The sequence below is a fragment of the Amborella trichopoda genome, chromosome 3 (assembly GCF_054954075.1).
Source record: "Amborella trichopoda isolate Santa Cruz 75 chromosome 3, AtrichopodaSantaCruz75HAP2 v2.0, whole genome shotgun sequence".
In the NCBI taxonomy this organism is placed as follows: Eukaryota; Viridiplantae; Streptophyta; class Magnoliopsida; order Amborellales; family Amborellaceae; genus Amborella; species Amborella trichopoda.
The window spans coordinates 11,809,094-11,833,874 of record NC_142338.1 but is presented as its reverse complement, the minus strand read 5'-3'; the positions used below and the strand labels follow the sequence as shown (position 1 = coordinate 11,833,874).

Here is a 24,781-nt window from a genome sequence, read left to right as displayed (position 1 = left end):
AGAACAAAGCTTCCCAAATTGAAGAATCTGACTTCTAATTACATTGGAGATGAGGTGTTGATTGCAGGATGTGATCCCATGTACTACTAAAGTTAGATTCTTAATAACAGTGCTACATATTATATATGCGAACATAGACCATGGTTAAATGCATAGAAGGCATGTGAAAAGGGTTTGACACCAATGGGAAGCAATTCAATGCATAAATTGATTGGATTGGGCTTAGTTTGTATACGAATGTAAACAGGATGGTTAAAATGACCAAAAAAATGTGAGGCATGTGCAAGATTTTGAAGACCAAATTTACTTTCTTTTTAAGATTTGGAAGGTTAGATGACGTGCTCATAGTTTCAAAAGGGCTTTAGTTGTAATGAAAGAAGTCCAGGATGCAAGCTTTAAATTGTTTGGGAATACAAACAAGGATGAAAGCATAAATTTGGTTGTAGTGAATGAAGGAGCTTGGTAGGGGCTACATGATTTAGCAACAAAAGATCTCAGGAGAGAAAAGCAGGGTCTTGGCATACATAATTTTTGCAAGGTAGAGAAATGCGCTTTGAGACTTTTACAAGAGGATGTGAAGCTGGGTGCATCTCATTTTGAATTTTTTTGAACCAATGTTCAAAGCTCGGTGAGAATCTAATGAAGCTTAGTTCTCCACAACAATAACCAAAGCTGAAAGAGCCGTATATCTACGAAATACACACATTCACTTATTCTCTCTCCATCCTGTTTGCAACGGTTTGAAGGCTGCTAAAACCACAGCCATCTTACAAGCAAGAAATCCAGCAACGCCTACCAAAAGTTCCTGTGGGGCTAATACCACTGATGTGCTCCCTGACACGATAAATTTTGTCCCAGTTATGGCCAATCCCAAGGTCAGTGCCAGGCTTGTTAATGGCCCCTTGAATCCTTGGACTGCTTGGCCTGCATTATACTCTTTTTCTGACTCTTCACTGTTCACTGAGGAAGTAGCCCCTTGCCCAGGCAATTTGTCAACAGATCTCTGCAATAATAAGAGATATAGGAAGCCACATACCCCACCAACCAAGAAAGAAGAAGCAATCCTCTCATTATTAGATAATGCCATGGCTGATGTACCAAATAAGATGAGCATAGCATCATACAATAACAAGGACAACTTTAAATCTGCATACTCCTTCATGCTTTCATCTAATGATGCCACATAGTTTTGCAATGTTGGTAGATCCGAAACTGAGTTGAGAAAGCTGGGGACATCCATACCAGAAAATTCTTTCTTGAGGCAGGGTCTAAGTTCGGTCATGGACACACCAGCATCTCCAAGCAATATATCCCGACTCTCAAAGCCATACTCAAATCCCATGCATGAGCCCATTTCTCCTTCTGAAGAAGTGTTTGAGCATTGACTCGAGCAGAAGATGACTCTTAAGCTGAGGCTTCCTAGTCTCCAAGAACCTGAGAGCCTCAAAAGAGAAGATCAGTAGTTTGGAATGTTGAAATTCATTGTAGAATTTATAACTATTCTAGAACTCGAGAGCCTTAGAGAAAGACAAGCATTTTTTGACATATTTGTAAGATTGGTTGCCATGATAGAGTTTGCACAATGGAAAAAAGTTGGAATGTTTTCCTGGCTTTCCTGAGATGAGACCGACCTGATTCAAGGCCAATCCAGAGTGCATCAATTTCTCCCAGTTTAGGTCCTCTGAAGGATATCATATCATTAGAGCCTCTTTGGAAGCAAAGATAGTCTGAGGCGACCATGTCCCCGGATGGCCCATGAGTAACAGGCAAGGCCGCAGGTATCCTCTGTAATATTGAATTTCCATCTTCAGCTATCAGGCAGAGTAGTATGGTAGAATTTGGGCTGCTCAAACCTGAGCCATAATCGTTGCTTGTACTCAGTTGCACAATATAGAAAGAACTAGATGGCTCTGCTTCCAAGTATGTACATAGTTCTTTTACAGGCAATTCAGTACAAATAGTCGCCCCTGTGGCTGGCAAAAGACGCAATGGTTTTGCAAAGCCTTTGAAGTCTGTGAAAAGCAAAGAACAGTCAGTCATTTTGCTAAAAGAAAGAAAACCTTTAATTTCAAAGATTTTCAATTTCCAGGTTGCACACCATATCAGGTTCAGGTACATGCCTCCAGCTCATGGAGAGGCGAAAAGTAAAGGTTCCAAAATATATCTTCAAATTGTTCAAGAGATGGTTTTCAATTTCTACATGCTGTGGTTATAATAGTATTTGGTCTCTACCAACAGAGCAATATGCTTGACAAGTGTCATTTGACGTATATGAGTCATCCACACAAAGCTCTATTAGAATATAATAATCCAGACATAAATGTCAAAATTCATACAGTTCAGAACGATCAAATACCAAAACTGGTGCATAAATTTCCCATGTACTTGAAAGAGTTGTTGTTGACAGCACATGAACCTTCACGAAGTGGAATAGCGATAGTGGTACAATGAATAACAAATATCCTTTTTTCCTTCCATGTTGTTTAAGTAATATTTTGTTCTGTTTAAGTAATATTTTGTTCAAGAATGAATGTTATGAGTTTCATTAATGTATCAAGGAAGAACATAAGATGAGGTACCTTAAATAGTTGACTTCAGTGTTCGCAAAACCAGACGATCTAACCGCTAACCGCCAGGTTAGATCGGAACTGGCCAGTTCCTGTTTTGGGCGGTTTTGGTGATCAACCAGTATTTAAAAAAAAAAAAAAAAATGTATATAAATTACCAAAAATAAGGAATTTGATTTGTAATGCATTTTTTAATATTCTTTACATTATGGTAAAGATTAAAAATTGTTTTTTTCCCATCTTTTGCAAAAAATATTTAAAAATACGCCTAGGCCCAAATTGATTCGTTAAAATCCATTTTTTTTATTAATTTTCAAACTCATTTGAATGTGTTTTGTTTTAATCATTCTTTATATGCTTTTCATATTTTAGTAGATCTTTTTTTGTATCTTTTTTATTCTTTTCAACACTGTTTTGATCGCCCAGAGCTTGCCCAGTTAGAGCGGTTGAATTGGCCAGTTTACCAATTAGGCTGGTTAAACTGCTTTCGGGCCCATGTTCGGTTAACCATTCCAGTATGATTTTGCGAACACCGGTTGACTTAGATAAACAAATGAGTAATGGCTAGAGGGATTCTGTTATGTGCATGCAAAATTGTATTTCTACATTCATTAAAACCGGCTAACATGCAATTCTCACTTAAATAGTTGAACATATGGATCAATCAGAGAAAAATTAATCTGAATAAAAAAGTAAAGATCCATGCCATTGCCTTAAAAAGAAGTAGGTGATACACTGCTCAGATGATATGCAGGGACAGGGAACAAACAATACCTTTCACATAATAACTACCTATCTACCTAACTCTTGTCAAGGAGAGGATTATAAGTAACATGGATGGCACCATTATTATCAAAATACAGACTAGCAGATGTAATAGCCAGGTCATGAAGGAGAGAACACATACTCATGCAGGAAAGCAGAACAACCACATTACCATGACATCAAGCCAGCTCAGTGTCCACTACCCATGAATACAGTTATACAGTCACTTCCAGTGAAGTCGTGGGAATTGGAAAATAAAGCAAAAAACCTCCAACAAGAGAAGCAAATATAACTTAAGAGCCTTTTGAAGTGCTTGCTGATGGAGAATAAAAGAATTTGTCATACATGAATTAAGTTAGATATGTAACTGATGCCTTCCCGTGAGAAACAAAAACAAAGGAGAAAGCTTCATTACACGATTTAGAAGATATGCTTACAATCAGATCTACTCTTATATACATTCAAATTCGTGGGTCAATGTTGCAACATGTTTGTGGGTTCGAAATTCAAACCCTACTAACCTAAAAAAATATCTGCGCTACAAGTAGATGTCATGAGATGAGAATTACCTTGAAATTCTAATGCTTTTGAACAAAGAGGCCAGCAATGAGGCCGACGGATTTGCTTGTGGATTCCTCTCTTTCCACGCAAAGACCTTCTGAGAGTTGTAAACAATTTATCTTCCAATATAGGACAAGTATCATACTCTTTCTTAATCAAACTAGCATTCAATAAAGGAAATAAAGGCTTTAATGGAAGCAGTAGTACCATTCCTGCAATTTTCAAAATGGTATTTAGAGGTTAGGAATCGTTGGTCTCAACTCTTAATTAGATCACAAATGCAACAATGAACATGCAAGTTGTCTGTAAATGGACAACTTCCAACTTCCCATGACTTAGGCCATACCAAGCATAATTTATGTGGAAATACCGGAACCATAACAAGAGCAATATAATAATCATATTTCAAAGAAACCAAAAATCCATTGGATTTCAAATGCCTATATTTGATAAATGAAGAAAACCTAGTATGTTCAATCAGTAACTGTAGCAAAAATAATTAAAACTCACAAGAAAAACCATAATAAAAAGTGAAGTATCAGCTCAACACGGTTTCAGCTGGGAAGCCATACAAATGACACAAACAACAACATGTCAAACAAACACAGGTGGGGGTGGATAAACAAATAGATGGTGCAAGTTTGTGTCAGTACAAGGGCATGCCAACATATGCCTAGTTTCATAAACTTTATTGACACACCATGTCCTTGAACATATATAATCTTTAGGCACAATAGTGTTCACCATCTGTGGGGGCCAATTGTTGGGACATGGGATTTGGGAACATATACAAAAAAAGTTTTCATCATTTGCTTATTGGAATTTTCCCTTTCGAAATGACCAAAACAAACCCTCAAAGTCATTGATTTTGAAGGAGTCATTTTGTTTATTTTGGCAATATTTTGCATGGGTTCCTTTGACATGTGTTAGAAAACTCACACCTCCAATTCCAATTGCTAGAACAAAGAAGCTCTATAAGTAAGGGGCTGGGGTTGAAGGTTGGGCACTTGTTTTCCACACTCCTCACCCTTGTCCCTTCTCACTAGAAATCAGTGGTGCATTGGTCACATGGGGTGCACCAAAGCCCCAAAAGGAGCACCTTGACACAAGCAACGCGAAGCCATGCCGCCATTATCTCTCACTCTTCCCTCATCTCCTTCTCTCCCTACATGCATACAAGGTGTATTGCAGTGTGGATCGACCAAATTGTAGCTTAGTGCGAATTGATCAAATTGCAGTATTTTATTGTGCCCATGCCTCTATTACCAAGCTTGATGGTTAGCACATACCATCTTTCCCCTTTTGCTTATTCTACATGACTGGAATGCGATGAAAAGGTGGGAGTGTGAATTGGGTCATACTTGAGTAGCTTTGGGGGAGCCCTTAGATGCTAGATGGATGCTTCTTTGATTTTGTTTTATGCTGCACCGTCCACATCATACCTGTTTGATCATACGTCTAAGTGGGCAATTGAACTAAATTTCTTGCACTTTTTGTTTTGTCTAATTCCCTTATAGCCATTTCTACATTGTTCCAACAAGTGGTACCAAAGCTTCAGTTTTCTTTTAAAAGGCCACTACAAAATTTATTCCTTCCGAATTTTATTCAAAAGCGCAATTGACACTTTTGGCTAACTAACTTGCTGGTTTTGATGAACCCATTAGTCAACATCAACAAATGAAGATAATAGAAAACCTTTATAACTCTTAGAAAGAATTAAAGAAAAATTGCTCCATAAAAGCGCAATTGACACTTTAGGTGACTTTGGACACTTAAAGGCGGAGAAAAATGATAAGAGCTATGGAGAAGAATGAAAAGGTTAGAAATCAAGCCTATTTAGCAATGACCAAAAGGAATGAGAAAAAATTTACTACAAAGAAGTTTAAAAAGACTCTTCAACTTCAACTGCAATATTGTCATATATTGCAGGAAACAAAAGAAGCATGGAAATTGGAATAACTCCCAAGATGTGAAGATTGAAAAAACTTCCAAGAGATGTACGATTTCATTCTATGATAAATATTTATATAGGGATACAAGAATTGTAATCCCTTGATTGTACAGATTGAAAGTCAAGAATGGAATCCCTTGATTGTAGGGATTGGGAGTCAATTTTAATCCCTTGATTGTAGGGATTGAAAGACAAGAATGGAATTCCTTGATTATAGGGATTGGAGATTGATACAATAATAACAAAAGATTTGAATTTGAATTGCTAACACTTCCCCTCAAGTTGGAGCATGAGCATCAAGAATGCCAAACTTGCATGCTAAAAAATGAAATTGGTCTTTCCCTAGCGCTTTCATAAAGATGTTGGCACGTTGATGCTTGGTTGGAACATATGTTGTTCGAATGAGTCCCCGTTGAATCTTTTCCAGGCCTAGAAGATAGTCGAATTCGATGTGCTTTGTTTGCTCATGATAAACGGGATTGGCAGCAATGTGAATGGCAACTTTGTTATCACAGTAGAGTCTCATAGGATCTTTGTGGTGAATACTGAGATCCAAAAGAAGATATTTTTGCCATGTTAATTCACAAGAAGCGACTGCCATGGAACGATATTTAGCTTCAGTAGAAGATCAAGAGAGTGTGTTGCTTCTTTCTTTTTCAGGAGATTGGATTGTCTCCCAACATTGTTCAACACCCAGTAGTCCAGCGACGAGTCATGGGACAACTTGCCCAATTGGAGTCGTAGTAAGCAGCGAGTTGTAATGTATTGAATGCAGAAAGAAGAATACCCTGACCTGGAGTGCCTTTTAAGTAACATAGTACACAGATTGCATCAAAATGTTGTTTCTGTGGTTGTCTCATGAACTGGTTAAGAAAATGGATTAAATAATATCAGGCCGAGTGATGATGAGGTATGAGATGTCCAACCAACCAACGATAAAAAGTGGGGTCTTCTATGCAAGGACCATCTGTAGAATTTAGTTTGAGGTTTTGTTCCATTGGAAATGCCACGAGGCAACCAGTGAGGAGACACATATCTTCAAGTATATCAAGGGTATACTTCTGTTGGGTAAGTAAAATACCCTTTGTTGATCTGAGAACCTCAATGCCTAAAAAATATCGTAGAGGACCCAAATCTTTAATGTGAAAATCCTTTTTGAGAAACTCTTTGAGAGAATCAATAGTTGTTGGATTGTTCCCAATAATCACAATAACATCAATGTACACAATGTAATACATGGAAGATGGGCCATTGTGACTGATAAAGTGGGAATAGTCAGCTTTGGATTGAGTACAACCAGTGCCCAATAAGGTATCTGGAAACTTGGCAAACCACTGTCGTGAGGACTGTTTAAGTCCATAAAGGGACTTTTTCAAGCGACAAACTTTGTGCTTCCCCTTAACGTGAAAAACCAGGTGAAATCTTCATGTATACCTCTTTCTTCAAATCACCATCCAAAAAGGCATTTTACACATCAAGTTGGTGAAGGGACCAAGCTTTGATAGCTGTCAATGCAAGAATACATCAAACAGTGGCCAGTCTGTCTACTGCAGCAAATGTCTCGTGATAATCAAGGCCTTCTCGCTGTTTGTAACATTTGGCAACTAAACCAGCATTGTCACGTTCAATAGCCCCGTCCGTTTTACTATGTATTTTGTATACCCATTTGAAACAAATGGGTGTTTTCCCAACAAGTAGTTTCACAAGAGACCATTTGTTATTTGCTTCAAGTGCTGAAATTTTGTTGCTCATAGCTGCCCTCCAATGTGGATCAATTGATGCTTGTTTAAAGGATGTAGGCTCAATAGAACAAGAAATGGTAGCAGCAAAAATGCAACATGGTTGTGAAAGTTTGTCATAAGAAAGGACAACACTCAATGAATGATGAGGAATTTGGACTTGTTTGCCGAGAGGACGTTGCAGCAAGGGTAGAGTGCACAACAATGGAGCAATGATAATCCTCCAAATACGTTCGCTTTTTACAGGTTCGATCAAAGTGATGAGGTGGAGGCGTTGGTGCGTAGACAGCAGGTGGCGCAATGGATGCATGGGGGTCAGCGGCTCTTGTGGTTAGGTGTTCAAGGGTGACGGCCTGTGTAGAGCGGTTGGGTGGAATGGAGGTTGAAGGAGTAGAGTTTTCTGTGGTGTATGGTTTAGGTAGATCTGGTAATGATAGAGGTATAACATTTTTAGAGGGATTTGGTGGCAAATCATTATGAAATGGGAAAATATGTTCATGACATACAACATCTCGTCTGGTAAAAATTTTGGCGAGGTCATATAAACGATAGGCTTTTGGCCATGGGGATAGCTAACAAATATGCATCTTCGAGCACGAGTATCAAACTTGTGTTGATGGTGTACATTGTGGGTGTAACAAAGACAACCAAAAACCTTTAAATATTTATATTTGGGTGGTGAATTGAAAAGAACTTCATGAGGGCTTTTGCCATTTAGAATAGGTGTTGGTATCGTGTTGATTAAGTTAGCAGCAGTTAAGATGCAATCTCCCCAAAATAGAAGGGGTAAATTGCCTTGGAAACACAAAGCCTGTGCAACCTCAAGGAAGTGGTGATGTCAACACCATTTTGTTTTGGTATTGATGTACATGAATGTTGATGGAAGCACCTTGAGTTTGCAAAAAATGTTGCATATCATTGGAGAAAAATTCAGTTCCATTGTCGGTGCAAAGGGATTTAATTGAACAATAAAATTGTGTTTTAACCAAGGCAAAAAACAAATTTCAGTGGTGATTAGTTTCAGATTTATGTCGCATTAAAAATATCCAAGTACTACGACTAAAATTGTCAACTAAGGTTAAGATATAGCGTGCGCCAGAAAGGGATCGGGTAGCATAACCTCCCCATCTATCGCAATGAATAATTTGAAAAGGTGCAGTGGTAGAACGTGAACTAAATGGAAAAGATAGTCTAGATTGTTTGGCCTTAGGGCATACATGACAATGGCAATCAACAGAATAAAAAATATCAAAATGTTTCTTCATAAGAGATTGTAACCTAGAATTGGACGGTTGAGATGCTAGTGCCATAGATTCATGGATTGTGGGTGTTGAGTGGAGGAAGCAATCACATTGTTAGAAGATTGAAACAGATAAAGTCCACCCTGTTCTCTACCCGCTCCAATCGTCTTCCTCGTTAACTGGTCTTGAAAACCACAGTAGGTGGCAAAAAATGTAACTGAACAGATGAGATCAGAAACAAGTTTCTTAACATATAATAGATTGAATTTGAGTGAAGGAACACATAAAACATTTTGTAAGGAGATCTGATCAAAAAGGACGACAGTGCTAATGTGTAAAACAAATGCCATGCTTCCATCAGGTAATTTAATAGGATTGGTGAGTGATGAAGGTTGGATGGATGAAAAAGAAGATCATGATGAAATAATATGGTCTATAGCACCACTATCAATTATCCAAAAATCATTGGAGGAAAGAAAAGTCGTGCAACAAAGAAACTTACCAGCAAGACCGGCCAAATGGTTGGAATGACCTGCTCGGAGGAGATTCAACAATTGGCGATGTTGTTCGACTGTGAACTGTGGTGCACTACGTAGGGATGGTTGCTTAGGTGGAAGTGTGGCTGATTGCACGTTGTTTGCACGAGGCTTGGGCTGCCTTTGGGATAGACAATGTGCTTGTAACAACGGTCTTTTGTGTGGATGGCAGTAATCACAATGTAATGGCGGATGGGTCCCACCCTTCGAGTTGCTAGCCTTAGTGCTCCATGCAGTAAGATAAATCTCACTTTGCCTTTCCTCTTGAAGAACAAGAGAATAAGCTTTGGCAACAGATGGTGGTGGTTCCATGAGAAGGATGTTGGTGCAAACCAATTTGTAAGAGTCATTTAGGCCCATCAAAAACTGAATTAAGCATTCTTGTTGGAGATAATCCGTTAGATTTTTCATAATACCACAAGAACATGGAGAGAAAGAATGGAGAGAAGATAAGTCATCCCATGTATGTTTCAGCATGGTGAAATTGCCAACAAGTAACTCTCCTTGTTGAAAAGTAGCAAGAAACTGTTTGAGTTGAAAAATGCGATGAGCATTGCCATGCGAAATGTGGTCTCGTAGATCAAACCAACCTTCAAAAGCAGTAGATGCATAACCAACACTCTCATGGAGGTCTTTAGACAAGGTATTAAGTAGCCATGACAATACCATGTCATTACATCTTTTCCATAAGGAAAATGAAGGAGAAGAATGCTCTGGTTCTAACAGAATTCCATCAGTAAAAGCCAATTTGTTCTTGGCGCTCCTAGGCCATGCGCATAGCACAAGACCATGTAGAATAGTTATCACCTGTGAGAGGATGAGAGACAAGGACAGTGCCTGGACTATCAGAGTGGTGTAAAAACAATGGAGTGTTGACATTGTTGTTTGACGAAGGAACACCATCAATTTCGTTGTGTGAATTATTGGCCATAGTGAGTGAATGAGAAAAACAGACTTGAGGTTTTGGCTTACTTTAAGAGAAGAGACCAAGAGAGACATCACTCTTGTAGGTCTATGAGAGAGGAGGCATAGGATACTCGGGCAATGTCTGCTCTGATACCATGTAAAAGTTGGGAAAACTCCCAAGAAGTGAAGATTGGAAAAACTCCCAATATATGTTTTGATTTCATTCTATAATGTTTGTTTATATAGAGGTACAAGAATTGTAATCCCTTGATTGTTCGGATTGAAAGTCAATAATGGAATCCCTTAATTGTAGGGATTGGGAGTCAATTGTAATCCCTTGATTGTAGGGATTGAAAGTCAATAATTGAATCCCTTGATTGTAGGGATTGGAGATTGATACAATAGTTACAAATGACTTGAATTTGAATTCCTAACAATCAAATATAATCCCTTGATTGTAGGAATTGAAAGTCAATTCCACTAATCTGATACCATGTTAAACCCACGAAGGGGCAGAGGAAGATTGTACTTCTGTATATTTGGGCCTTAAGCCCCCTTGAATTAGAATCCCTTGATTGTACTCATTCGATTGTTAGGAATTCAAATTCAAATAATTTCATAAATATTGTATCAATCTCCAATCCCTACAATCAAGGGATTCTATTATTGACTTTCAATCCCTACAATCAAGGGATTACATCCTTACAATTATGGGATTACAACTCTTGTACCTCTATATAAACAAGCATTATAGAATAAAAACAAAACATCTCTTGGGAGTTTTTCCAATCTTCACATCTTGGGAGTTTTTCAACTTTCACATGGTATCAGAGCAGGCATTGCCTGAGTATCCTGCGCCTCCTCCCTCATGGCCCTGCAAGAGTGAGATCTCTCCTTTTAGAATAAACCACTCTCTCCTCAAGTCCGTTTTTCTCGCTCACCCACTATGGCCACTCTTGCTGGTAAGTTACTTTGTTGCTCTAAGTTTCCTTCCTCCAATGATTTTTGGATAATTGATAGTGGTGCTACAGACGATATTATTTCATCAACATCTTCATCACCCACCCATCTTGTTCAACTACCCAGTGGTAGCATGGCATCTATTTTACACATTGGTAAGTTATCCAATCTGATAAGATCTCCTTACAAAATGTTTTATGTGTTCATTCAAATTCAATCTATTATCTGTTAAGAAACTTGTTTTCCATCTCAACTGTTCAGCAACATTTTTTGCATCCTATAGTATTTTTTAAGACTAGTTAACGAGGAAGACAATTGCAGCCGAAAGAGGACAGGTTGGACTTTATCGGCTCCAATCTTTTAACAATATGATTGCTTCCGCTACCCAACACCCACAATCCAAGGACATATGGTACTGACATCTTGGCCACCTGTCCAATGCTCGGTTACAAACTCTTATTAACATTCTGATATTTTTTATTATGTTGATTGCCATTGTCATGTATGCCCTAAGGCAAAACAATCCCGGCTATCTTTACCATTTAGTTCACGATCTACCACTGCACCTTTTCAACTCATTCATTTTGATGTATGGGTAGGTTATGCTACCCCATCCCTTTGTGGCACACACTATTTTTTAACCCTAATTGATGATTTTAGTCGTAGTATTGGGTATTTTTAGTGCGACATAAATCTGAAACTAATCAGCACTTGAGAGTCTTTTTTGCTTGGTTAAAACTCAATTTAATTGTTCAATTAAGTCCCTTTGCACCGACAATGGAACTAAATTCTTCTCCAATGATGTATAACATTTTTTGCAAACTAAAGGTATGTTCCATCAACATTCATATTCAACAACACCACAACAAAATGGTGCTGCTGAAGGAAAACATCGCCACCTCCTTGTGGTTGCAGAGGCTTTGCGTTTCCAATTGCAATTTAACTCTTCAATTTTGGGGAGATTGCATCTTAACTTTTGCTTACTTAGTCAAAAGGATACCAACTCCTATTCTAAATGGCAAAAACCCTCATAAGTTCTTTTCAATTCACCACCCAAATACAAATATTTGAAGGTTTTTGGTTGTCTTTGTTACACAAACAATGTACACCATCACACAAGTTTGATACTCGTGCTCAAAGATGCATATTTGTTGGCTATCCACATGGCCAAGAAAGCCTATCATTTTTATGTCCTCGACAATCATAAAAAATTTACTAGTCGAGATGTTGTATTTCATGAACATATTATCCCATTTCAAAATGATCCACCACCAAATCCCTCAAAAAATGTTATACTTCTACCATTACCAGATCTACCTATGCCATTAACCATAGAGAACCTACTCCTTCAACCTTCATTCCACCCAACCCCTCTACACAGTCCCTCACCCCTGAACAACAACTTACAAGAGCTGTCGATCCCCATGCATCCATTGCTCTACCTGCTGTCTATGCACCAATGCCTCCAGCTCTTCGTCACTCTGATCGAACCCGTAAAAAGCCAACATATTTTGAGGATTATCATTGCTCCATTGTTGTGAGCTTTACCGTTGCAGCAACGTCCTCTTGGCAACAGGTCCAAACTCGTCGTCATCCATTAAGTGTTGTCCTTTCTTATGACAAACTCTGACAGCCATGAAGCACTTTTACTGCTATCATCTCTTCTTCCATTGAGCATACGTCATCACTTGATCCACATTGGAGGGAAGCTATGAGCAATGAAATTTCTGCACTTGAAGCAAATAACACATGGTCTTTTGTGGAACTACTAGTTGGGAAAACACCCATTGGCTGCAAATGGATATACAAAAGAAAGTATAAAGCCGACAAGACTATGGAACGTTACAAAGCTCACCTAGTTGCCAAAGCTTACAACCAGCTAGAAGGCCTTGATTATCCCGAGATATTTGTCTCAATAGCCAAACTGGACACCGTTCAATGTTTTCTTGCACTGGCAACTATCAGAGATTGGTCCCTTCATCAACTTGATGTGCAAAATGCCTTTTTGCATGGTGATTTGAAGGAAAAGGGTTACATGAAGATTCCACTTGCTTTTTCACATTAAGGGGGAGCACAGAGTTTGTCGCTTGAACAAGCCTTAATGGACTTAAACAAGCCTCACACCAGTAGTTCGCCAAGTTTTCATATGCTTTACTAAGTGCTAGTTAAACTCAATCCAAAGCAAACTATTCCCTCTTTACTCGTCACAATGGCTCATCTGCAACTTATGTCCTTGTGTACGCATATGATATTGTGATTAATGGGAATGATTTAGTTGCTATTGATTCTCTCTAAGAGTTTCTCAGAAAGTATTTTCACATTAAAGATTTGGTTCCTCTGCGATATTTTTTAGCCATTCAGGTCCTCATATCAAAAAAGGTATTGTACTTACCCAATGAAAATATACCCTTGGAATACTTCAAGATATGGGTTTCCTTGCTGCTCGCCCCATGGCATTTCCAATGGAACAAAACCTCAAACTAAATTCTACAGATGGTCCTTGCTTAGAAGACCCCACTTCTTATCGCCGGTTGGTTGGACGTCGCATATACCTTACCATCACTCGGCCTGATATTGTATATTCAATCCATATTCACAGCCAATTCATGAGTCAACCACGAAAACCCATAGTTAGCAAGTCGGGGACTTTCAATAAATCGGCTTACCTTAAGATCGGGAAAATTTCATTTTTATTTTAAAAAGTCGAATGAAAACATCGGATAAAAAATACGGATCGGCAAAAATACTTCATGTAAAGATATCGCCAATATATCAGACTAGGCTAAAAAATTTGGAGTCAAAAAATCGAATAAATATATGTATAATTTGGATTTTAGTTTTCTACCATAGTAGCTTAATAATAATCCCAATAACATAAAATAGAATGGTAGCTTAACAATAATCCCAATAATGTTTTCGTGTACAAGTACACTGTGATCCTTAGAGTATATAATTTTTGTTGTCCTCATCTCTGTGAAATGAGTAATATAAAAGGCTCCTGCCCTCTCATACAATGTATTAAAGAAGCTTAAAACAGGGCTCGAGTAGGGAAACCATTGGACTTCGTTGCTTTGTATCAAGGGTGGGAAAGAAACCTTAACCAGGATGGGGCAAATTTTGCGATCATTGCTTTTATAGAGAAAAAGAAATCCCGAGCTCAGACAAGATTTGGAAAGGCAAGAAGAGATGGTGGACCTGATTTTAGAGATTTTAGAGAAAGAAACCCTAATCAATGCTCTGCTTGTAGTGATTTGGGTATTTTTTAGGCTAGAGCAAGATTTGAAAAGGCAAGAAGAGATGGTGGAGCTGATTTTAGAGAGAGAAAAGGAAGAGGTGATTTTTTTTCTTTTGTAATATGTAATTTTTCTTCTTAAAATAAGACCATTTTTTCTTTTTTTGATAGGTGCTTGATAAACCATTAAACCTAGTAGACCCAAAAGGCTAGTAGCATTTGAGGGCTAGTAGCATTTGATGAATGCAAACAAACATTACAAGGAATTAAACTGCCAATTGAAGCTCAATGTTTATGAGAACAACACCGTCTTCCCCATCCCTCCCATGAAAATAGAGCTTTAGAACATCTAAGCTTCCTGCTCCTCATGCGTTCTTTTTATAATTATTATCTCCTTTGGATCAAAATTCAGAAGAAAATAATATGCATCCATAGACGCTCCATGAATCAATCGGCCACATAAGTACCTCTTCCAAAGGTTAAAAAAATAAGATCATTTTTTCACAGAGGTTCTAGAGAGAGAAACATGGCCCTTTTCATTCTTTTGGGTTTTTCTCTGTAAAATCAGGAAAAAGATTGTAGTTAAATGGGGGTTTTCTCTATAAGTTGCATGTTTCAAAAGCTTGTGGTTCTAGAGAGGGAAACATGGCTTTTTTTATTTTTTTGCATTTTTTTCTGGGAAATCAGCAAGAAAATGAATTTTTTTTGGGCCTGTTTTATTCGTTCTCAAAAAAAATGCGTTTTTAACGTTATTATGGAAAACACGTTTTTTTTTTACGAACTTTTCAAAAAAATGCCGTTTTTAACGTTTTTAAAAAAATCTCCGATTTTTTCAAAAAATCGGCTATTAATTGCCGATTTGCTAACTGAGCGAAAACCACATTTTGATGCAGCAATCCATGTGCTACGTTACTTAAAAGGCACTCCACGTCAGAGTGTTCTTCTTTCTGCATCTAACATACTCACAACTTATTGCGAATCCAATTGGGTAAGTTATCCCATGACTCGCGCTCGACTAATGGGTACTGCACAATGTTAGGAGACAATCCAATCTCCTGGAAAACAAAGAAGCAACACATGGCTAAAATATCTTCTTTTGGATCTATGTATTCACTAAAAAGATCCTGACACTCTACTGTGATAACAAAGTTGCCATTGACATCGCTACAAATCCCGTTTATTATGAGCAAACAAAGCACATTGAATTCAAGTACTGCCTAGTCTAGGAAAAGATTCAACAAGGACTCATTCGAACATAAGAGGCAAGAGGGATTACAATTGATTGTTAGGAATTCAAATTCAAAATCTTTTGTAAGTATTTTATCAATCTCACGAAGAAGCTACATAACAATTCACATGGATTGATGTATTACATAACACACTTTAGATGTGTGTATAATACCCTATTTTATAGGGTTACAAAACTATGGTACAACCTGCATACAACTATGCGTATCTGCACAAGTAAAATATGTCAGGGTGTGCCTGTCAGAAGAGGTTGCACAGGTCAAATACAACTTTCTCTCTCCACACTCCCCATCAAACTCAAGATGCTTTAAGAGAGAGCAGCTGGAGTTTGGAACACAGAAGGCAAGCCTGAACAACGACAAATCAGCAATCTCATAAACAAAAGCCTCTAACAAAGAAGGTATGAGTAACAACAGATAAGCAGGCCTTAGGAACAGACGGCTATATTAGAGTAGGCCAATGTTCAAAAAAATGGATTCGAGCGCCTAGGCGATTTGGGTGCCTGGCCGCCTAGGCGGGCACCCAGAGAGACAGGGTGCCCTCACCAAAATCAAACCCACGCCCCCCCCCCCCCCCACCCCACCCCACCCCACCCCACCCCACCCTATCCCACCCCACGCCACCCCACGCCACCCCACCCCAAACATCGTCCAAGTCAGAAAAATTCAATTACCCCAAACATCGTCCAAGTCAGAAAATTCAATTAATCACCGAAAAACTCAATCTTTTAACTACAAACATGTAAATATATCCTAAAAGAAAAAAAAAATAAAAGAAAAAACACATGATTCATAACATAATATGTTGTAGCAAAATAAAATCAAAACCCTCTTTCAAATATGATAATATTTTATTTTATCAAAAAAAACAAAAAATGATAATATTTAAAAAAATATCAAAATCAAATCGATGTCGGGGCAATCACATCTATTGGGTCGCCAAAAGTTCTCAAAATCAACTACTAGAAGCTTCAAATCCACCCAAGAACTATTGCCTTCGTTTTGGAAAGAAACCAAAAAAATAAAAAATTTATCGATCTTTCAATAAATCACAAAATAGTGGTTTTGAGGGGGTTTTCTCACACTAGAGGCCATGGAATTTCTATTGGGGGTTTAGAATATCCCCTAAAAGGGGGAAAATTTACATATTTTACCGTCACCCAAGGGTTTTTTTCACCGCCCGTAAGTTGTCATGGGGCGCCACCAAGGCGGGCATCCAAACAATAGCAAAGGCCTGGGTTTCCTTCTTACCTCCCAAGATCCAATTTTTTAATTAGATTATCCTCCACAAGAGGGCTCTTACATTGGACCAGCTGCAGCGCAAAGGCTTTTCCTTACCAAACAAATGCACCATGTGCTTGAAAGCCGAACAGACAAATCAACACCTATTCCTTCATTGTGAGGTCGCAACAGCCCTGTGGACCAACATGCTCCCCCTTTTCAGTACTTTGGGTCATAGTTACCGGAATCTCTCTACTGACCTTGTGTTTCCGGTTATGAAATCCGATTCCGCACTTCCGTTAAGGAATCTCCATGAAAACCATTTTTCATAACCAAGACAACTCGATTCCTTAATTTCAAAATCTCGATTCGACACATCTTTAGAAACCATTTTTTGGAACCAAGGAAACTCGATTCCTATATTTCAGAATCTTGATTCAACACATCTTTAGAAACCATTATCGGAACCAAGGAAACTTAATTCCTTAATTTTGGAATCTCGATCCAACACATCTTTAGAAAGTTGAACCCATTAATTGTGGGTAGAAGTTCCCAAATATATGGAATATAGATTCCATCGAGGATTAAATCTTGATTCCACGTCAATTGGAATAGAAATCTTCCTTTGAATGCTTCTAGTGGTTGCAAGGTTTCATTATTTTACTTGTGCCACCCTGGATGGCTATTAAAATATAACTGGTATATACAACACATACAATTAAAAGTAAAACCATGGCGTAGACATAATCCTATTTTGTCTTTATAATAATGAAGTCAAAATCACACTTTAGAAATACGTGTCTTTTGTATTCAACGACCATAAGTTCAACAGTCAACACAATCACTTTAAAATTTGGGAAACCTCTAACAAGAGACATCCAATACAGGTTTTAAAGTTGATGAGGCTCAAGATATGCTTGTGGCTTCCTTCTCCATAAAAATGAAATCTTGATTCCTGATAGGGGTCGTCAAACACATTCCATAGTCCATATTATTGTAAATCTCTATCTCAAACTGGAATGGATCTCTTATCCATATAATTCAGAAACTTGATTCCAAATATGTTGGAATCACGATTTGAAGCAACAATATATCTTTGTTCCACATATGTCAGAAACTCGATTCCATAAATATCGAAAACTCGATCACGTATATTAATGAATCTTGACTTCTGGAATGTCGATTCCAATGGTATGGGAATCTTGAGTACAAGGAGGACGGAATCTCAATTCCATGTGGATGAGACTTGAATCGATTTCCATCAAAACACGATTCTCAAAAACTAGGAATCTCATTCCTAGCGATTCCTATTGTACGGGCAATAATTCCTAAGACAGGAATCTTCTAGCCGACTGCGATTCCGCGATTCCGATTCCTAAAACGATTCGGGTTCCCAAGCGTTTCCAACAACTATGATTTGGGTTACCCCCTCAAACCATCCCTCATCTTTTCTCTACTTGCCTTGGCACCCCTTGGGAAAAATCCGGGAAACTCCTTTGAAGGGCCTCCATCTTAGCCACTCTATGGACCATATGGTTAGAAAGAAATTATAAGACCTTTAGAGGGGAGAATCATCTATGTTCTCATCAAGAAGAAATGATCCCTTGTTACTTTTTGGGATCTCAACCATAAATTTTTCACCAACTACTCCTTCACCGACCTACACCATCACTGGGAGACCTTGTTCAATTTCACAGCCCAAAGGATTCACTGACCCTCTTTATGGAGGCTGCCTGAGTTTGGGGATATCAAATTGAACCTCGATGGTTGCTCGCTTGGCAACCTGGGCCCCTCAAGTGTTGGAGGCATTTTTTGAGATTCCGAAGGTCTCAACATCCTATCTTTCTCCTCGCCGATTGGTTTTGCAGACTCCACTATTGTGGAGGCTGTTGCCCTTCTTGAAGGGCTTTGTAGATTTGACACAGAATGGAGTACTCGGTTAATGGTTGAGGGAGACTCTAGAAACACCATTATTGGGGCCTCTGGAGTAGCCCCATGAGCGTAGAGACTAGACCACATTTTTGCGGAGATAGCTCACATTTGCAGCACTACTAGGGTCTCCTGGAGTCACATCCATAGGGAAGCCAATCACGTTGTTGATGCACTAGCAAGGGCAAGAGCTATCCTCAACACCCCCTAGGGGACCGCAAGCATTTCCTAAGCTTCCTTCCCACCTTTTATCATCATTGGTGTAGAGCATTTTCTGGGCGCCCCATGGGCCTTTTGTACAAGGCACCCATTCTTTGGGTTTGCCTATATTTTGTGCCTAGTCTTTGATTGTAACTGTTTAGACATTAATACAAAAATCAACTTATTCAAAAAAAAGAAAAAGAAAGATGATGAATAAACTAATAGCTTGTGTTGTTGAAGACTCCCTGAAGGTGAACTCCCCTATGAATGGTGGTTGGACTCAAGAGCTACTTGGCACATCATGAACACCAAGAACAACAACATCATAGAGTTCAAAGAGGAGAGTGAGGAAGCCAGCAAGCTTTATATGGACAGCTCATCTATCATAAATATTCTTGGAGAAGGCACCATCAAGGTTGGTTGGTAACATGTACGAACTTAATCTTGATAATAGAATGAATAGGTCATTTGCTAATGATGAGTATTTTAGACCCGATGAAAACTGTAGGATCTCTTAATTATTTAATGAATTGTGTTAAACCCGATATAGTTTATACAATAGGAGTTGCTAGCCTATATATGGCAATATTGGAATGGAGTATTGGGAATTTGTAAGAAGGTAATTGGATATCTTAAGGCTACCAATCATCATCATCATCATCATCACCAGAGCCTTATCCCAACTATTAGGGTCGGCTACACGATCCTATTTTGCCATTCTGATAAATGCTATGGCACTGAGGATCTAATCCTCGGACGCATTACTGATGCTAATTTGGAAGAAGTTGATGAATATAGATTCACACCAAGATGGGTATTTAGCTTTGCTGGGCATGTGACCAAGGGGAAGTAAGAAGCAACTCCACTATGGAATTAGAATATATTGTACTATTTCATGTTTCAAGAGAAGAGATATTCTTAAGGCGCTTTCTTAGTAAAAATGCCACTAGCGAGGTCAAACATGTGCCTATAATAATTCATTATGATCCAGTGGCAAAAGTCATTTCTAAACACCCATTGTACCGTGGAAGTCAAAGTGGAAAACAAGGAGACAGGATTCACCTATCCTCCTAGGCTCCTACTAAACTAGTGATTACTAATCCACTAATAAAGGGTACTCATATAGACCCATTTGAAAGGAGTGTAGTGGCCATGGATTCATGCGCATTTCTAAGTCATTATGATACCAATCTTAGTGGCAGGCCATAGTGACATATTGGAGCCTTGCTACCCATTTGGAGAGTCTTTATGATTATGATGACTGTAGGATTTCGTGAGTAGCCCTTGTGCTTGCACTAGCCTTTGTGGCATAATGTATATTCTATCCTTGGTGATATTACCCGCATTCATGGCACTGGTGCCAGTGTGACACCTCATGCCATTACCTGCCCCTATGGGATTCCGAGTCTTTGTAAGTTGATGACATCTATGTGGCACTTTGGACTTTTATTCAGATGAACCCAGTGCGGCAATCATTAACCATTCTACGGTCAGATGAAATATTAATCATCAAGTGGCATCTTAGTGAGCCTATAGCCTTAGTTGCATGAGCATCTTAGTGATGCAATGGTATCTTAGTGATGGAGTAGTTTCTTAATGATCATTAGCCTCTGCAGCTGATAGTTTCAGCCTCCAAGATTGAGAAGGTTAGGTCATTTCAGCACAAGTGGTGACACTCCCTTGGAGGGAGTGTTATATAGTTGAACCACCATCAACTAGAGTGCATTAGCACACATATTACTCATTATCTCTAGCCGCAGGAAGTCGATGTGCTAGTCAGGTAATTTGTGCAGCTCAGCATCTCTCAGTATGGCTCACTTCCTTGATGGAGATTCACCATTTGGCAACGGCAGATGTATAGCATTACTAATATGGGGTGTTGGACACTATTTATTGTTGGATACTTGTAAGGGAATTCCTTGATTTAAAAGCATTTGCATGAAGTTCGTGAGGTGGTTCATGATCAATTGATCATGCACTACATCATGACAGTAATGAGCATGAGAAAGTGTGTGGTTGCTGCGATTAAGTGGATGGATCATATGAGTAGATGGACTGTTGAGGATGGACAGCTCAAGTGATCATGAGAAAGCTCCTTGTACTAACAAGTGAGTGATATATAAAACCAAAATCTTGACAAGACAGTGAGAGAATGTTGGGGCGTTTCTCCATGGTCTAGGCACATAGAGAAAAAAAGGAAAATGAAAACTTCTATATTTAACTTACTGAAACTATGCCTTTCTAAAGCTACCCCCCAAAGTCATTGATTTTGGAGGAGCCATTTCGTTTATTTTGGTTCTATTTTGCATGTTATAAAACACTCAAATAGATTTCTCTCATCTCTATTCATGCATAAATGCAAGGCTCTAAGGTTTGTCTTGGCAGCTGAAGACTAAGAATACAGAGTTTAATTCAAGAATATAGGTAATAGTACAGTCCAAAGGAGACCAACCACGCTCGTGATGTCTTCTCCTTTACCTCATTAAATCAACTGATACTTGATATGAAAATACCCTTATGGCCTCTAAAAATTTGTTAAGGATGAGAAAACATCAAACTAGCCTAGGCTCCAATCTAACGCTTCCTTCAGTAAACCTGCCAAAGCCTCAACTGCAAGCAGCTGTTCAACAAAGTAAAAAAGTACACCATACTTGTTTCTTTAATAAAGCAGGACATTGGCTACAACAAAAGCTGGTCCTCCAGTGATCCTTTAGACTCTCGATGCAGCTGTTTATCCTCTTTAGAAAAGAGGCATAGGCCTATGATGGGATTGACTCATTGGCAAAGCATCCATAGTTCTAGCTGAGGCCTCAACCATGGGTATTTCATAATCTTGACAAAACAAAAAGGGCCTGGCCACTGATCCTTTCATCCAATATAAATCAAGACAGTGCTGTAAAAGTACAAGTGGAAGAAGACGATTACCATGAAACAATCTCACTTTGCAAAACAGTGAGGAGGTAATGTAATCAATCAACAGTCAAGAATGTGCCCCTTGGCACAAACAACAGGTCACCCCATGGCCTGTTCCCAAGGAAGGATTCGTGAACTCCCAACATCATTCCTTGATGGAGCAAGTTATGCAGTCTTCTCTTCTTTTCTTTTTGTCTTTTTTTTTAAAATTGTTAACTGTTGTATTAATGAAATGGATATACAAAAGATTGAAGCACCCACAAGCCGGATGTTCATATACAAAAATTATGTAGTCTATTTTCTCTATATATGAGCATCAGAGCACGAGATATCATGACCAGCTTGAAGCAATAAATGAGCTTCCAATAATGCAAGGTTCAAAAACTCAGCTCAGGCTTGTTGACTCAAGCCCTGCCCAAGCCGAGTAGGTCAGGTGGGTCTGAGTGGATTTGCCTGGGCAGTGTTCAGGGACCAAAAAAAAGGGCCTAAAAATAAAATTCGAGTACTCAGCTCAGAAAGGCGTCGAGTCGAAGTAACTCTGTCGAGTCCGAATGGAATCAGCCGAGTTTTTTATCACTACTATAATGAGAAATAAATTTCTTATGACAAAAGCTTTTCCTGGAAGCAGCAGGATGCTCTTCCCACATCAAACAAATCTCTTTCTGGGAATTTTTCTCCATTTTGAGTTTGTACGTCAAAATTTATTTGTGTGAATAGGGATTAAATAACCATCCTCCAGTTTCTCGAATGCAACCGAATTGGTAAGTGAGAAGCACCAATAATAAGAATAGACCAATAAATTCTTAAGCTTCTAAAGGAAATCTTGCAAAATCTTCAGGCCCAATATAGATTCTAGCGTGAACCAAATTGACTCTACATTTCCCCTCACTTCACAAATAATAGAATATGAATGCGTTAAAGTTCTACATTTCTTCATTTCCAATTGCCTGTGAAATTTCCAAATAACCTATGTTCTTCTCAGTTCACCGAGCCTGATTTACTATAAGTTTCATAAGTAAACAATGTTATCATCCACACAAATGATAAAAAATCTTAATTTGGGTTCACCCACAGATAAAACGATACTGTTAATCCTGAAAATCATCATAACATGCAGATACAACAACATACATCTTATCTTACAAACCCATCAGCCCATCTTAGAACCCAATTTCTAAACTGAAGTGAAAATGAAAATAATCTTAAGAGACAGAAGTCCTCAGTAAAGGGCGATGAGCATGCGCAGAAGCAACAGTACCTCCATTTCAGAGCCTGGAAAAGTCTATAAGCTTCAAACATCAAATAGAACATGAGTACTACTCTGGTAAGAGGATAGCTGTTGCATGTTAGAAATAATTTCACAATTTTGACCACATCAAATGCTTCTTATACTCTTCACATAATCAAAATACCAAAGGTTCTACTATTAAAAGGTACCAACAAATTCACAAACAAAATAGAATTAGAACAACGGAAATAACATTCGGTTTCATAAAACCACAAAATAGAATTAGAAGAACAGAAATAACATTCGGTTTCATAAAACCGGAGTTTAATATCAAATAGGAACTTGAAATAATCATACTCATTCAGATATTGGTTCACCAGCTCAAGCTCAATCGAGAATAATTATTACAACAGAGATTTGCAATAGAAACCATAAAAACAACAGAGAAAAAGATAAAGATAGAGAAAGAACCATGTATAAGCAGGTGGGTGGTGGAGACCTTGCCTTAATTCCACCAAAACAAATCAGCAGGGACTGCAGGAAAGGGGAAGATGCAAATGGAGAGAGAGAGAGAGATCTGGGACGGAGAGACAAGTAGGATTATGACTTTAAATGGAACCAAAATTGAAAGGCGGCAAGCAAATGGAGGTGTAGAGGAGAATGGGCCAAGCGGGTCTGCATGACCCGACCGCTAAATTTTCCCTTCGGCTACGTAGGCCTACCTAGTGGTAAAAAAAGGTTTTATTAGGATTGTACTAGCTATCGAATGAGCGGCGGTCTAGTCTAGTTAAAATAGGTTTAATTAATTATTAATCGAAAAAATTTTATTAGATTTTATATATATATATATATATATATATATATATAAAAGGTGGGTTTGTATAGAGCCTAGGCTTTAAACAATCAAATTAGAACCTACCATCATATAGTGTCGAGAAATATGGTTTTAATATTGAAAATCTTTGTGATAGCCTTAAAATATATTTTTATGTTTATTTCTAAAGTTTAAAGTTTCAAAAGTAGTGTAGGTCGACATATTTATGAAACTTGAAAATCTTAAATATTGACGGTCTAAAATGCTTTATAAAATACACTATTTTCAAAATTTGCAATCCATTTTTTCTCATGTCCATACATCTTTATGTCGAGATGATCAATTTGAAAATATTTGAGCATTAAAACAACTTCTTCTATTGAAATTTTTTAGGTTGGCTCAAATTTGATTGTTTAGAGCCTCATCTCTATATAAACTTTTCCCTATATATAAATAATAGTTTCATAATATGTAATACATTAAAAATTGCCCAATGTTGTTGGCATGTCGAACTAGTTGAAATCAGTATGTCGAACCGGCTGAGAGCAATCAAACATTAGTTCTTACCGATTTTTTCTTAAACTAGATTTGCAGTGAAACAACCGATCGACAGTCCTATCGATCCGATCTCATATTAGGTCTGGAAAACAATGGTAGAAATAGTTTAATATATGCTAGGCCCAGCTAGGTCTGGAACGGGCAGTGTAGGCCAAGAGCAAGCCCAAGCTTTGGCCAAGGCTATGTCCCCTTGGACCGGCTCTTGTCTGGGT

General features: G+C 38.3%; 1 protein-coding gene across 3 annotated transcripts; it reads right to left on the bottom strand.

Annotated features, from left to right (window-relative positions):
• Positions 1-570: 570 nt before the first annotated feature.
• LOC18432618 (Lipase/lipooxygenase, PLAT/LH2 family protein) lies at positions 571-23,922 on the bottom strand. 3 transcript variants are annotated; one of them, XM_006842719.4, is made up of 4 exons: positions 23,669-23,922; positions 3,902-4,105; positions 1,632-2,012; positions 571-1,434 (listed from the first exon to the last, which is right to left on the bottom strand). In XM_006842719.4, the coding sequence occupies exons 2-4, from the start codon at positions 4,101-4,103 to the stop codon at positions 707-709; spliced, it is 1,311 nt and encodes a 436-aa protein (XP_006842782.2). In that variant the 5' UTR covers positions 4,104-4,105; positions 23,669-23,922; the 3' UTR covers positions 571-706. The 3 variants fall into 3 exon arrangements, with proteins under 3 accessions (XP_006842782.2, XP_020521904.1, XP_088719535.1); XM_020666245.2 differs by having other exon boundaries at positions 23,702-23,811; XM_088863409.1 differs by having other exon boundaries at positions 23,228-23,675.
• Between the last annotated feature and the right edge of the window lie 859 nt (positions 23,923-24,781).

Coding starts and splice junctions, on each gene's coding strand:
- LOC18432618 (XM_006842719.4), bottom strand. CDS start 4,103: ATGGTACTACTGCTTCCATTAAAGCCTTTATTTCCTTTATTGAATGCT. Junction 2,013..3,901: donor AAAAGCATTAGAATTTCAAG/GTAATTCTCATC, acceptor TGCTTTTCACAG/ACTTCAAAGGCTTTGCAAAA. Junction 1,435..1,631: donor CTGGATTGGCCTTGAATCAG/GTCGGTCTCATC, acceptor TGAGGCTCTCAG/GTTCTTGGAGACTAGGAAGC.